Here is a 12887-nt window from a genome sequence, read left to right on the forward strand (position 1 = left end):
ATCCTGTTTTGGGCATCTTAGAACTTTTATCTTCACAAATCTTCACTCATGATTCTAATGCTTGTGCAATCTGATAGACTTCAGGATTTTTACTGTTTTCCCAGTCATCACTTACATCCATGCTTCTGTTTTGTATGCACTGCATGTTCATTTTTTTCCTGAGATATCAATGATTTAACAATTAGCTCATAAAACAAATGGACTGTAAATATAACAGAAAAACAGAAGAACTTGCGTTCAAAATTGATTTTGTATTCACTAAATATCTTTTTGTAAATATAAACATCTTTACGTCCATCATTAACAGAGAGACAAATTTAAACTTCAGAACTGGAGTCTGTATTGCACTTTATTACTATGAAACTATCACAATGAATTTAGAATCACTGAGAAAAAGTCTAGAATATTTCCAAACCTATTTGCCTGTCACAGAAAACAAATATAAAACTATATTTGTAGAGCATGAAAGGAGAAATATATCCAGGTAAGGAAAATTTTCATTTCCACAAACATATAAAATGAAATTACACATGGAAAACACTATGTGCCATCAAACATAGTACCTACATCTTGTAGTATTTCCAGATAGGTCTTAGAGGAGTGAATCAGCTTCTCCTATAATTAATCAGCTTAGTTCTTCATTGTGAGTAGGCAACAAAGAACAATTAAGCTAGATATAAATAGCAATTTTATGAGTTTCATTTGACTCTTACTCACTCTTGCACATTAAAAGTCATACATTAATGATTCTCACAATCTGCTTTTTGTTTATATTCTCAAAAGACAATAGCTGAGAGACGAAAAGATAGTATTTTTTGCTTTCTATTGATAATTGTTAGGAAAATAAAGGAAAAGAAAAATAGAGATTGCTGACCAGTTTCTAATAAAGCAACACTGGAAAAAAGGTAAAATTTTGCTCATTTATGTGAGCTCTGTCATTGATTTAATGGAGTCAGGGTTTTACTCAAAGAGGAGCCTGGTGTGAAAAAGAGGAAGTTTTGTCAACTTGACTTTTTTTTATTATGTAGGAATGATCCTCACTTTATGTTTTTGCAGGTGCTACAAAATATTAGTTCCCTAAAAGAAGCATTAAATTTGTTCCATGTGATCAAAGGAATGAATAACAGCAAAATATATGGGAAATACCATTCCATTGCTTATTTCATGAATTTTCCAGAAACCAAATGTTGGCTTATTTGCCTTCACCAGCATGGTCTAATATTGTAGACAACCCCGCTTTGAGCAGGGATGTTGGGCCAGAGGTCAAGAAAGGACTCCAGAGGTCCCTTCCAACCTAAATTAAACTGTGATTTTGTTTGCAGATGGTCCTCCCCACTACCATCATATAAAAATGTAACTGCCCACAAATATGTATAGGATCTGTTCCATTTCTCATATTTCTGTTAGAATTAAACCATCTGTAATCATAATCTTGTTCTTTGCAAGCATCTTTACATTCCCTATAGGTAATGACTCACTGTGAGTTGTCTGATAATGAAGTGTAAAATGGGGGAATACTGCTTGAAGATCTTTGGACCTAGAAATACATTGAGCTACGGGAATCTCTTCCTCTTCCAGTTCAGACCAGTCTAATCTGCTGAGCGAAGATGCAACTAGAAGCACTAGATAACATGAAAAATAATATGCCCAAGAAGGTAACTCCTTTACAATTGTATCTATTTTGATGTTGCTTCCTGTGCAATTATTTTTAATGTTCAGACTCATTATTTCTAGTCATAGTAACATGAAAGTTGGCATTCACTTCAGGTTCACTTCATTTGTTCAGTAGTTAGAGTGTATCATCTCATGCATTTACCCATAACAAAGATAATTTCCTTCTCAAGTAGCAGAGTATCATTTTCCTACAGATCTATTGTCTTTACAACCTCATATAGATTTTACATTGTATCTTGTTGGTCTATGTCTGGTAAGTAAATACAGCAAGTATATACAGTAAACAGCAGTTTGCAAGCAAGTTCAAATAGCAAGGTACTTGAAATAGCAAGTTACCTTACTTTAAGCTGATTTATTGTGTTTTATTACTTACTAGTATCTTACATCTAGATCCAGCAACACACCTGGGCACCGTGATGGTGTTCGATTTTCAGGCTACGGAGTGGAATCCACACACCTGAGTGAGGTGCTTATGTTCTTTGTATTACACGTGAGAAAATAATGCCAAAGTAAATGCTTAATTTGTTTGGTAATTGTCATTAGTAATCAACACAATGCCAATTACACAGCATAGTGACTGATGGTATACTTCAAGTGCTGTAGCAGTAGAGGAGGCCAAGTAAGATTTCAGCAGACAATCACAAGGAACGGGAAAAAGGGGTCACATACCAAGTACATACACACTATCAATAGTATTGCTAGTAGCAGTACTGGCAAACTTCTGCTCTGGAGGAAAATTCAATGGGAGCTGTTGTGCCAGTGGATATTTCTGGGCCATTTTCTATTCAATACCTGTTGGCATTAGCCTTAATGATCTTCCTGCAATGATCAGTCAGGCCCTTCAGTACTACTAATAAACCCTTTTTTACTCATGAACTCTGAAGACTGGTAGGAGGAAGGGACAAAGAATAAACATGTGGTTCTCCCCAACTTCCTGTAGGGAAATCTGTATGTGCAAAGCTTTCTGAAAATCTGAAAGTCTTGTAATCAAAGAAAAATACATTTTTATAGTGGTACGAGCACCTCACAGAAGCATCACTAGTCAGCACATCCTTGTCAAAGTTGTTTCAATGGACCAGTAACAGCAAAAGAAGGTTCCTTGCAAATATCCATGGAGAAGCCTGCAGCAACGACCAACGTTTGTGAGTTACCTTTGCAATTCTGGTATCAGTTCTGCACAGATCTCTGCGGAAGTGGCTTTCTGCATCCAGGTGTATCTGCCATTGTGCATCTACAACACAACGTTTCCAGACTGTCCATGTTAGTTACTGTAAGTAACTAACTTATGAGTGCATGGGGAATATGTGCTCAGAAAGGGGTGAACCCCTCGCCTTTTGTCACCACAGTCTTAGCACGCCACTCAGAGGTGCTGCCCAATATGCACGCCCAGGGCAAGTTGCCTGTACTTAGAAGTGTAAGCCTATCTCCGCCAGAATTTCTCACTGCCGCTAGGAGGCAGCTGATTTTGTAACTGCTCGCTTAAGAGGCTAAAGCCCTTACAACAAGGCATGTACCATGTGCCCCTTTTTCCTATGACCTGAGGTAATCTATACCAAATACGAAATTTTCTGCAGGTTTATATCTCGAGTTGCTCTGTTATTTTTAATTAATCCAGTCACATTTCCAAGACCTGAGGCTCATAAGAACCTGGGAGGAACAGATACAAAATGTTTGTGTATGTCCTGAATCACAGAAGGCTAGAAACTGTTCATACCAAAAGCTTTTCTTCACAGTGTTACAAACTATTTTTTCTAATCATTCATACTTAGGCTTATATTCAGCATATTAGGTTTATCAAAACCAGCTTATCATACCAAGCTTGCTTAAACTGAAAAAAATAAATTCTTTGGACTTCTCTAATCGTTCAGACAAAAATACCCCCCCCCAAACACACCACGCAGTGGAATCAGCAACGTCGCAGCTCCTGAAAAGGCCAGTTCTCGGCTAAACTCCCCACAAAACGTTAACAGCAGCTGTTCTTCCCGGCGGCCGCGGCGTGACACCTGCCGGCCGCAGGTCAGCACGGCGCGAGCATCACCGCGCTGCCGCTCGCCGCGGGCAAGGGCTGCGCCCCCGGCGCCGGGAAGGGCCTTTCCAGCCCCACCGAGCCGCCGGGGCCGCTTATCAAAAGCCGGTGCCGACGGGGCCGATACTGGACGCCACAGCGACCCCCCGCTACGCGGCCCCGTTTCACGCTGAGACGCGCAAGCCGCCGCCCCGGCCCCGCGGGAGCGAGCGCAGCGCTCCCGACAGGGCCTTGGCCCGGCACTGTTGCTGGGCAAAGACGGCGGCAACCAATCAGGAGCCGGGCTGCACTCCGGCCCCGCCCCCAACGTCGTTCCCGCCCAGAGGGGCCAGGCCCGCCCCGGCCGACGGCCCCGCGACGCCGCTTCCTCGGTCTGCCTTGCCCGTCGTCATCCCTCCGCCTCGCTCCGCCCCCCCGCTTCCGGTTTCCGGCGCCGCTCTGGGGCGGGGCGAAAGTTTGCGTCCCCCCGCCGAGCGCCGGGCGGAAGTCGGGGTGTCTGCCGCGACGGGGCGGCGGTGAGGCCGCGCGGAGTCAGGCGCAGGTGCGGGCGCGGAGGAGGGCGGCCGGGCGGGGCGGGGCCGCGGCCGGGCGGGGCGGGGCCGCGCGGGCCGCGCCTCGGTTCCTCCCTGTCGCGCCCGCACGTCCCGGCGCGCGGGCAGGTGGCGCGGGGCGGCGGCGGCGCAGGTAACGGCCGCCACGGCCCGGCGCGGGGGGTGCCGGGGCTGGCCCTCGTCCCGCCGGCGCCGCGCCACGCTGTGCCGGGCCGGGCCGGGCCGGGCCGGGCCGGGCCGGGCCGGGCCGCCGCCGCCGCCGCCCTCCCTCCCCCGGCCTAGCCGTTGCCCGGGAGAGCGCGCCCGGGGCCGCGGCGGCCGTGCTGCGCCGTGCTGCTGACTCACCTCGGCGGCGGCGTTGAGGGGGGGGCGCGGGGCTGCTGGGGCGCTCGGCGCCGGGGCCCGGGGTACCCGCGAGCTGAGGCCTTTGCAAGGAGCAAAAAGCACAGACCTTTTCGCCTGTGTGCTGAGGGCATGATGCGGGCTTTGGAAGTGCTTACGTGTTCGTCATCCACTGTGCGTTCCTAGTCAGGAGAATGTGAACTTGAAGGCCTGTGTGTCTAGCTCACCGCTGCTTCTCCGCAGAAATTAATGTGTTTAACATCTTAGTAATACACTTTGGTTTCAGTGTTGGTGTTGCCTGTGCCTGCAGGAGTATAGTTACGAGGGAAATGTATAATCTGCTGTGTTTCATTTGTAGTAGCACTGACTTGTTTCTTTTTTGGGGGAATGGGGTACATTTCTAGTGAAGAAACACACTGATCTACATGTGCTTCACTGTCCATTGGAAGAATGACAGATGACAAAGACGTACTTCGAGATGTGTGGTTTGGACGAATACCAACCTGTTTCACTCTGTATCAAGATGAGATAACTGAAAGGGAAGCTGAACCTTATTATGTAAGTATAACAAAGGTAGCAATGGATAGTCCAATCCCATTATTATATTTGTTTTCTGTCTGCTCATCATGCACATTGCTACTTGTCATGTAAATACATTTTTTTCCTTCTTTTTATTCCTGGCACCTTCTGAAAGTAAACCTGATGATGATGCTGTAAGATTTGTCTCTCTTTACAGTAGCTTCAAAGCTTACAGCTTGACCTTAGTAGTGAAAGAAATTTATCACAGATAGTTAAGTTTTTAAAAGTTTTATGAAAAAGTCAACAAGTAATTAGGTAAAAGGGAGGCTCTGCACATACATGCTGTGCGCTTTGTATTCTTGGACATTGGCAGGAAGAGAGGAGAGAGAACTTGTATTGCCTAATTACAGAGCTAGCTTCAGTTTGGGCTTTGTGCAGTGTTGAAGCTGAAATCCATCAGTATGTGACCCCTCTCTGGTAGATGCATTAGCACAGCACAGGAGTGATAGGTGTGTGTAACACAATACAGTATTGTATAGGTATAGCAGAGCTCACTTAAAGCAAACTTGCCTGTATTTTTCAAAAGAGTAATGTAATGACATCAGGGCCAAGCAGCTCAGGTAAAGCATTGTATTACTCGTTTGCTACCGTAGTTGAGCCAGATAAGTCTCCGCAGGGACTTATGTTGGAAGTGGGTACATGCAAGCTTCTCTGTGGTGTTTCTTACAGATACTTGTATTTGGAGTAGAACTGTGATTAGGAAATCTAGATTGAGCTGCCTTCATTGCTGAACCATCTGTTTTTTTCTGTAGTCTCAAAATTGTTATGACTTAGGTTTAAAAACTGTGTAATACCAGTCTGTTGGTACAAAGAACAGTTAGAAATAACATTGGTAGCAAGTAGAGTACTGGTTTGTTGAAATTCATCTATGTTTAAAAGAAAAACAAAATTGCAACAGAAGACCATCTCAGAATGATATTCTACCCAAGGGACTGATTTCTACTCTTTGAGTTTGCCCAACACTGAAAGGATTACTGTATACAGATATCTCTAATAATGAGCAGTATGAAGCTATTTCAAGTTGGGATACTCTTTCTTCATCCTGAATGCATTGAAGAGTTTTTGTATTTTATAATCAGTTTTGCATATGAAATGGTGTTTCATGCTGAAAAAGCAGGGAGATAGCTGAAGAGGTTTTCTTTTTGTGTTCTTTTGTATTGCAAGCAATTCCTTAGGCACTGAGTATCCTTGCATTTCATTTAACATCTGTGGAGAACAGTCTTGGTTATTGTGATTAAATACTGTAGCAATACACAGTATGGAAAAAGAGGGTATTACAGCCTAAACCAAGATTTACTGTATCGCTGAATCATGGCAATTCATGCCTGACATATAAAAATATTGCTCTAGAGTAGCCAAAGCCTGATAGGATGCAGCCTCATTGGCCAGCGTGGACTGGTTTAACAGTTAGTGGCAAAAGAGTTGGTGGAAGAGATGTCATTCTGGTAAACTCCAGAAAAAGGAAGCTTCCTTGCCATGTGGCTAGAAAGTGGAAGAGTACTTAACTTGAGTTTCATAAATAATTTTGTAACAGTGGTGTATATTTCTAGTAGTCTAGAAGGTAAGCTGTTATGTAGAATCTCTTCTGTGATACAGAAGCCTCTGTAAAATAATTACCTTGAGGGCTGTCAGAAAGATCGGCTGAAGTCTAGCATACAGTTAAATACGCCAGGGCTTTCCCCTTCCCCCCCCCCCCCGATACTTTTTCAGTACTTCTCCTCTGGTAATACTCATTAATAGTATTCAAAGATCACAGGATTTGAAGTAAAAATGCTTTGTCAGCTAGTATTTGACACTGAACATAGACAGGTGATAGAGAACAGATGTTAAGCTAATATGTAATAAAATTAAGGCAGCTTTAAGCTATGCTTTTAACAGCCTCACTCAATTGATTTTAATATACTTTTATATCTTTAGGATAATTATATTAAACCTAGGAAAGTAATAAAATTGGTTTCTTTCATTTCTCCCAAGGAATGGGAAGATTTGTAGTAAAGTAGAAGAGATGGGAAGACCCAAGTAGAAATTACTGTTCTGAAGACTTAAACTGCAAAATGGTATTTGTAGTGCTGATCAAAATAAGATTTGGTAGTGTTCTCAAAAACTAAGAACTGATAAATACATTACTTTCAGTTGAAACAAATTAGACATGAAGTTTAAAAAGATAGGCAAAAATTCAATGTTGACGTCACATTGGAAGGCTTAAGTTCTGGTCTAAACATAAAAAGGCTTAAGTACTGGTCTAAACTTGAGATGATGGAGTTCAGGATCCTGCAGGAAAGTAAGGCAATAAGCAGGATTGCAACCCTGGACTTCAGGAGAGCGGACTTTGGGCTCTTCAGAGACCTAATTGGTGAAATCTCATGGGTTAAGGCCCTAGAAGGAAGGGTGTCCAGGAGAACTGGCTAATGTTCAAACATCACTTCCTCCAAGGTCAAGAGTGGTGCATCCCTATGAGTAAGAAGTGCAGTAAAAGAAGCAGGAGAGCTGCATGGGTGAGCAAGGAGCTCTTGGCCAAATTCAAACAGAAGAAGAAAACACACAGACTGTGGAAGAGGGGAGAGGCTACTTGGGAGAATTGTAGGAATGCAGTCAGAGTATGTAGAGATACGGCGAGGAAGGCTAAGGCCTAGTTGGAATTGAGTCTGGCAAGGGATGTTAAGGACAAGAGGAAGGGCTTCTTCAAATACGTCAGCAGCAAGAGGAGGATTAGGGAAAATGTGGGCCCACTACTGAATGGGGCGGGGGCCCTGGTGACAAGGGATACAGAGAAGACAGAATTACTGAACGCCTTCTTTGCTTCAGTCTTCACTGCTAAGGGCAGCCCCCAGGAATCCTGTAGCCTGGGTGTGAGGGAGAAAGTCCGGAGAGGGGAAGGCTTTCCTTTGGCTGAGGAGGATAGGATTAGAGACCTTCTGGGTAGGCTAGACATCCACAAATCCATGGGCCTGGATGGGATGCACCCACAAGTACTGAGGGAGCTGGCAAATGTTGCCAGGCCGCTCTCCATCATCTTTGAAAGGTCCTGGAGAACCGGAGAGGTGCCTGAGGACTGGAAGAAAGCCAATGTCACTCCAGTCTTCAAGAAGAGGACCCAGGCAACTACAGGCTGGTCAGCCTCACCTCCATCCCTGGTAAGGTGATGGAACAGCTCATTCTGGATGTCATCTCCAGATGTATGGAGGAGAAGAAGGTGATCAGGAGTAGCCAGCATGGATTCACCAAGGGGAAAACCTGCTTAACCAATCTGGTAGCCTTCTATGATGGAATGACTGGCTGGGTGGATGAGGGGAGAGCAGTGGACATTGTGTACCTTGACTTCAGCAAGGCTTTTGACACCATCTGCCATAACATCCTCCTAGGCAAGCTCAGGAAGTATGGGCTAGATGAGTGGACAGTGAGGTGGCTTGAGAACTGGCTGAAAGGCAGAGCTCAGAGTGTCGTCATCAGTGGCGTGGAGTCTAATTGGAGGCCTGTGGCTAGCGATGTCCACCAGGGCTCGGTACTGGTTCCCATCCTGTTCAACATCTTCATCAGTGACCTGGATGAGGGGACAGAGTGCCTCCTCAGCAAGTTTGCTGACGATACCAAGCTGGGAGGAGTGGCTGATAACACCAGAGGTCTGTGCTGTCATTCAGAGAGACCTGGACAGGCTGGAGAGCTGGGCAGAGAGGAACCTCCTGAGGTTCAACAAGGGCAAGTGCAGGGTGCTGCACCTACGGAGAAATAATCCTAGGCACCAGTACAAGTTGGGGGCTGACCTTCTGGAGAGCAACTGCAGACAGGACCTGAGAGTGCTGGTGGATGACAAGTTGACCATGAGCCAGCAATGTGCCCTTGTGGCCAAGAAAGCCAGGGGTCTCCTGAGGTGCATCAGGCAGAGTGTTGCCAGCAGATTGAGGGAGGTGATCCTGCCTCTCTACTCAGGCCTGGGGAGGCCTCGTGTCGAGTACTGTGTCCAGTTCTGGGCTCCCCAGGACAAGAGAGACGTGGAGGTACTAGAGAGAGTCCAGCGTAGGGCTACGAAGACGATCAGAGGGCTGGAGCACCTGCCCTCTGAAGAACGGCTGTGAGAGCTGGGCCTGTTTAGCCTGGGGAAGAGAAGACTGGGGGGAGGATCTTATCAATGTGTACAAGTACCTGAAGGGAGGGTGTCAAGGGGACGGGGACAAACTCTTTTCAGTTGTCCCATGTGACAGGACAAGAGGCAATGGGCAGAAATTGAAGCACAGGAAGTTCTGCCTGACCGTGAGGGGGAATTTCTTCCCTGTGAGAGTGACAGAGCACTGGACCAGGCTGCCCAGAGAGGTTGTGGAGTCTCCTTCCCTGGAGATCTTCAAGGCCCGCCTGGATGCAACCCTGTCTACCATGCTCTAGGTGACCCTGCTGAGCAGGGAGGTTGGACTAAATGTTCTCCAGAGGTCCCTTCCAACCTCACTGATTTTGTGATTCTATAAATGGTATACCTCTTAGATAGGAACTTCTCTGAAAAAGAGGCAGTCCCTGTTTCTGTAATTAACTGCTGAGTTCTGTACTTTAAAGATGTCTGTTGGGAATGTTGGATGTATTCCGTTCAGTGAAATACTGTTTAACTACTGTCTGTGATCTCTGATTATGTTGAAATAGAACCCAAATTTTCTTCCATACAATGAACTGAATTCAAATACTGTACACAGGAAGTTGGTTTAAAGGTGTTTATCAAATTTTGTTGCAATCAGTAATGCTTTAATAATGGATTTATTGCTTCCCTTGTAGCTGTCCCACAATGTAACAGGGCTGAAAAATGACATTTGTAGCAGTCCAGATAAATTAATGCTGACATTCCAATATGAGATTCATCTACAAAAATTACACAAATAAGAAAGTATTATGAAAATACTTATTTTTGTGCAGTTACCTGGACTATGTTGTCTCAAGTGGAAACTGTGTAGAACTAGCCTTTTTAACTTTATTAAAGTGTGAGACTTTACTGTCATTCAGTTGAGTGGAACTTCTACTTGAGTGCATTAATTGCTTTGCTGAATCCATATTGTACAACTTTTAAAACTAAAGACTGTGTTTTATTACCTTGCTGAGTTAGACTCCTGTGAAGGAAACAATATCATGAAGATAAGGGCAACAGATGGAAAAAAGAAAACTGTATGGTATGCAACAAGTCAAGTGTTTACTGGCTTGGTGATTATGATAGTGTGGAGTCTTGATCTTCTGCAGTTTTGTGTACTAAAATTTAGTTGTTTCATAGAAATATGCAAATTTAATAACCGAATAAAGCATCATGCAGAAGATGTATTCTTTCTTTTTTGTAAGAAGTTACTCTTAGTTTACCCCCTTACTTAATGTTTGTGAATCTCATTTCTCTCTTTCTCTTTTTTTAAAATAAATTCCAACATTGTAGACAAAAGAGACCACAATTTGATGTAAAAGTTTAATACTAATTTTTGGAGAGATTCTAGCAAAGTGTTGTAGCACAGTAATAGTTTATTATCAGGGGAAATCTGTCCTTTCTTAGTCTGGATGTCTGTACAATACACATTTCACTTTAAGGCCTAATATCATCTGCATATTATAAAGAAAAAATAAACACCAACAAAAAATGGTTATGAGAAACAAATGTTTCTCCTGAAATACTAAAAATAAAATTTATTTCTATTTATTCATTAGGTTTACTCATTTTATTAACATTTAGGAAAACAAAAATTATTTTACAGCATGAATGCTATTCATTTTAAATGTTTGTACCAAAGCTAAACCTTATTTTGCAGGTGATTTAATATTTTCTTCCTGGATACTGAAAGACATTGCTCGTTAAAGCTTATGGGCTGAATATCTTTTAAGTAAACATGCAATATGGCCATAGGCTTACTGATTCATGCAGTCTACTTAACCATTTTTATTGGTTGGCTTAATATGGATTGACTTTTTTTTTCTTTTTTTTTTAAGTGGGAAGTATATTCTTGAAGTACTACTGTAAGAGGGTGAATGTTACCACAATTTCCTGTGGAAATAATGATTACCTTTATGACTTAAACATTTTCCATGATTGTTGCGTATATTTCAATATGATTTCAAAAAATATTTCTAAAACTAGCAATTTAAGTCTTTTGATCCACAAATTCTCACATATTTGTGCTTCAGAGGAATTTTTTTTTGACAGTTCCTCTTTTTAAATTTTTTCTGCTACAAAGTCGTGCTGGCAGGGAAAGGTGCTATCTTCACTTAACTACATGGTTTTTGTTTTGTTTGTTTTTAACCATGGTATGGATAACATTTTTTTCAGCAAACTTGTCAGAAAATGTTGTTTGACAAGGGTGTGTTAACAGTTAATTAGCTAGCTGATGGGAGAAGTCTTAATGGTTTTCACTGTAATTACATTCTCTTATGTAATGCATAACACTATATTTGAGGAAAAAGATAATAGAAAGCTCTAAGAACGTGTCTTGTTTCAATAAATAAAATATTGAAATTTTTCTTCCTGATTTTTGAGAGAGTTGAAATCAATAGGTTGAAAATGGTTGAAATATTGGAAGAGTAAGGGTAGCCTTGACTAACATGTTGAATTGGCAAAACCATGCAAAGAAAGCCGAAACCCAGCTATAGACATTATGAAATTCATTTGGAAACTGAACATGTAAGCAGCAGGCTTTCATTCAGTCTTCTTAAGTTAGTAATTTTTTAGAAATTTTTCTTTTGAAATAATAGTTGATATACATTCACTCATTATATTCAGTAAGAAGTTAGAACATATTCCTATCTGTTAACAAGAAAAAGGTTAAGAATTTAGTTTTTTTTGATCTGCTTAAATACTGAAAGATGGAAGTTAAATTTAAATTCCTTTGCCTTCCACTGCACTGAAAGAATCAAGAACTTACATTCTGACTGGTTTTTAGTTAATGTACTGGATACTGCTGTTATGCGTCTTCTAACTACATAATTTTATAGCCTTTCATTGGCCATTAATAAGTAAACTAACTAAAAATTGATTGTCTAAAAATGTCTTTAGTCAGCATTCTTTTTTCCATTAGCTTTTGATTATGAAAATGTGTACTTGTTGCATATTTTTATTAACTTTTGTTTATAATGTTTATGTAACTTTTTTTCAGTTACTTTTGCCTAGGATAAGCTACTTGACACTGGTAACAGACAAAGTGAAGAAACACTTTCAGAAAGTTATGAGGCAAGAGGAAGTTAGTGAAATATGGTTTGAATATGAAGGTACACCACTGAAATGGTGAGTTGAGTTGACTTTTGTACCTCTGCTCAGAATAATCTAACATGTAAAGAGTAAATAAGTTTAGCACATCGTCAGTACTTTTGCTGAACTAGTCACTCCACTGAGTTTCAAAGATGGCAAAGGAGGGGGGAGGGAAGAAAAGCCTGTTATTTAGGAAAAACAGGAAAAGATTTATGTTGAACATTTGATTATTCTTCTTTGTACTTGCCATATGTATAAGGTAAAAGTTGTGCCGCACCTACTGTTTTTATTCTAGTCGCTCTTGTAACACAAAGCATGCCTGCATTTCAGCTTTTGCGCTTCTGGCAGTAGAATCACCGAAGAAATCTTTTAGTTTATTGTTTGACATTAAGATGTTTGATGTCATGAAAAAGAAAGTATTATTTTTGGAGTCTGAATGCAAGTAGGGTTTTTTCTCACAAGCAATAATAAAATAATGTGCCTAATCTCTGAACTCTGGAGGTATGATGATCCATAAGGTCTC

The 12887-nt window shown here is 42.1% G+C and overlaps 1 protein-coding gene across 2 annotated transcripts in view; it reads left to right on the forward strand.

Moving 5' to 3' along the window:
- The first annotated feature begins 4148 nt into the window (after positions 1 to 4148).
- The window catches only part of ATG5 (autophagy related 5), an 81522-nt gene continuing 72783 nt past the window's right edge, over positions 4149 to 12887 (forward strand). Inside the window, exons 1-3 of one of the 2 annotated variants that reach the window (XM_062572691.1) lie at positions 4149 to 4241; positions 4998 to 5151; positions 12273 to 12400. In XM_062572691.1, the coding sequence (XP_062428675.1) occupies positions 5044 to 5151; positions 12273 to 12400 (236 nt within the window). In that variant the 5' untranslated portion in view covers positions 4149 to 4241; positions 4998 to 5043. Of the gene's footprint in view, positions 4242 to 4312; positions 4385 to 4997; positions 5152 to 12272; positions 12401 to 12887 lie in introns of those variants that run through there. The other variant, XM_062572692.1, reaches the window with a different exon arrangement.

The sequence above is a fragment of the Rhea pennata genome, chromosome 3, assembly GCF_028389875.1.
Source record: "Rhea pennata isolate bPtePen1 chromosome 3, bPtePen1.pri, whole genome shotgun sequence".
Lineage (NCBI taxonomy): Eukaryota > Metazoa > Chordata > Aves > Rheiformes > Rheidae > Rhea > Rhea pennata.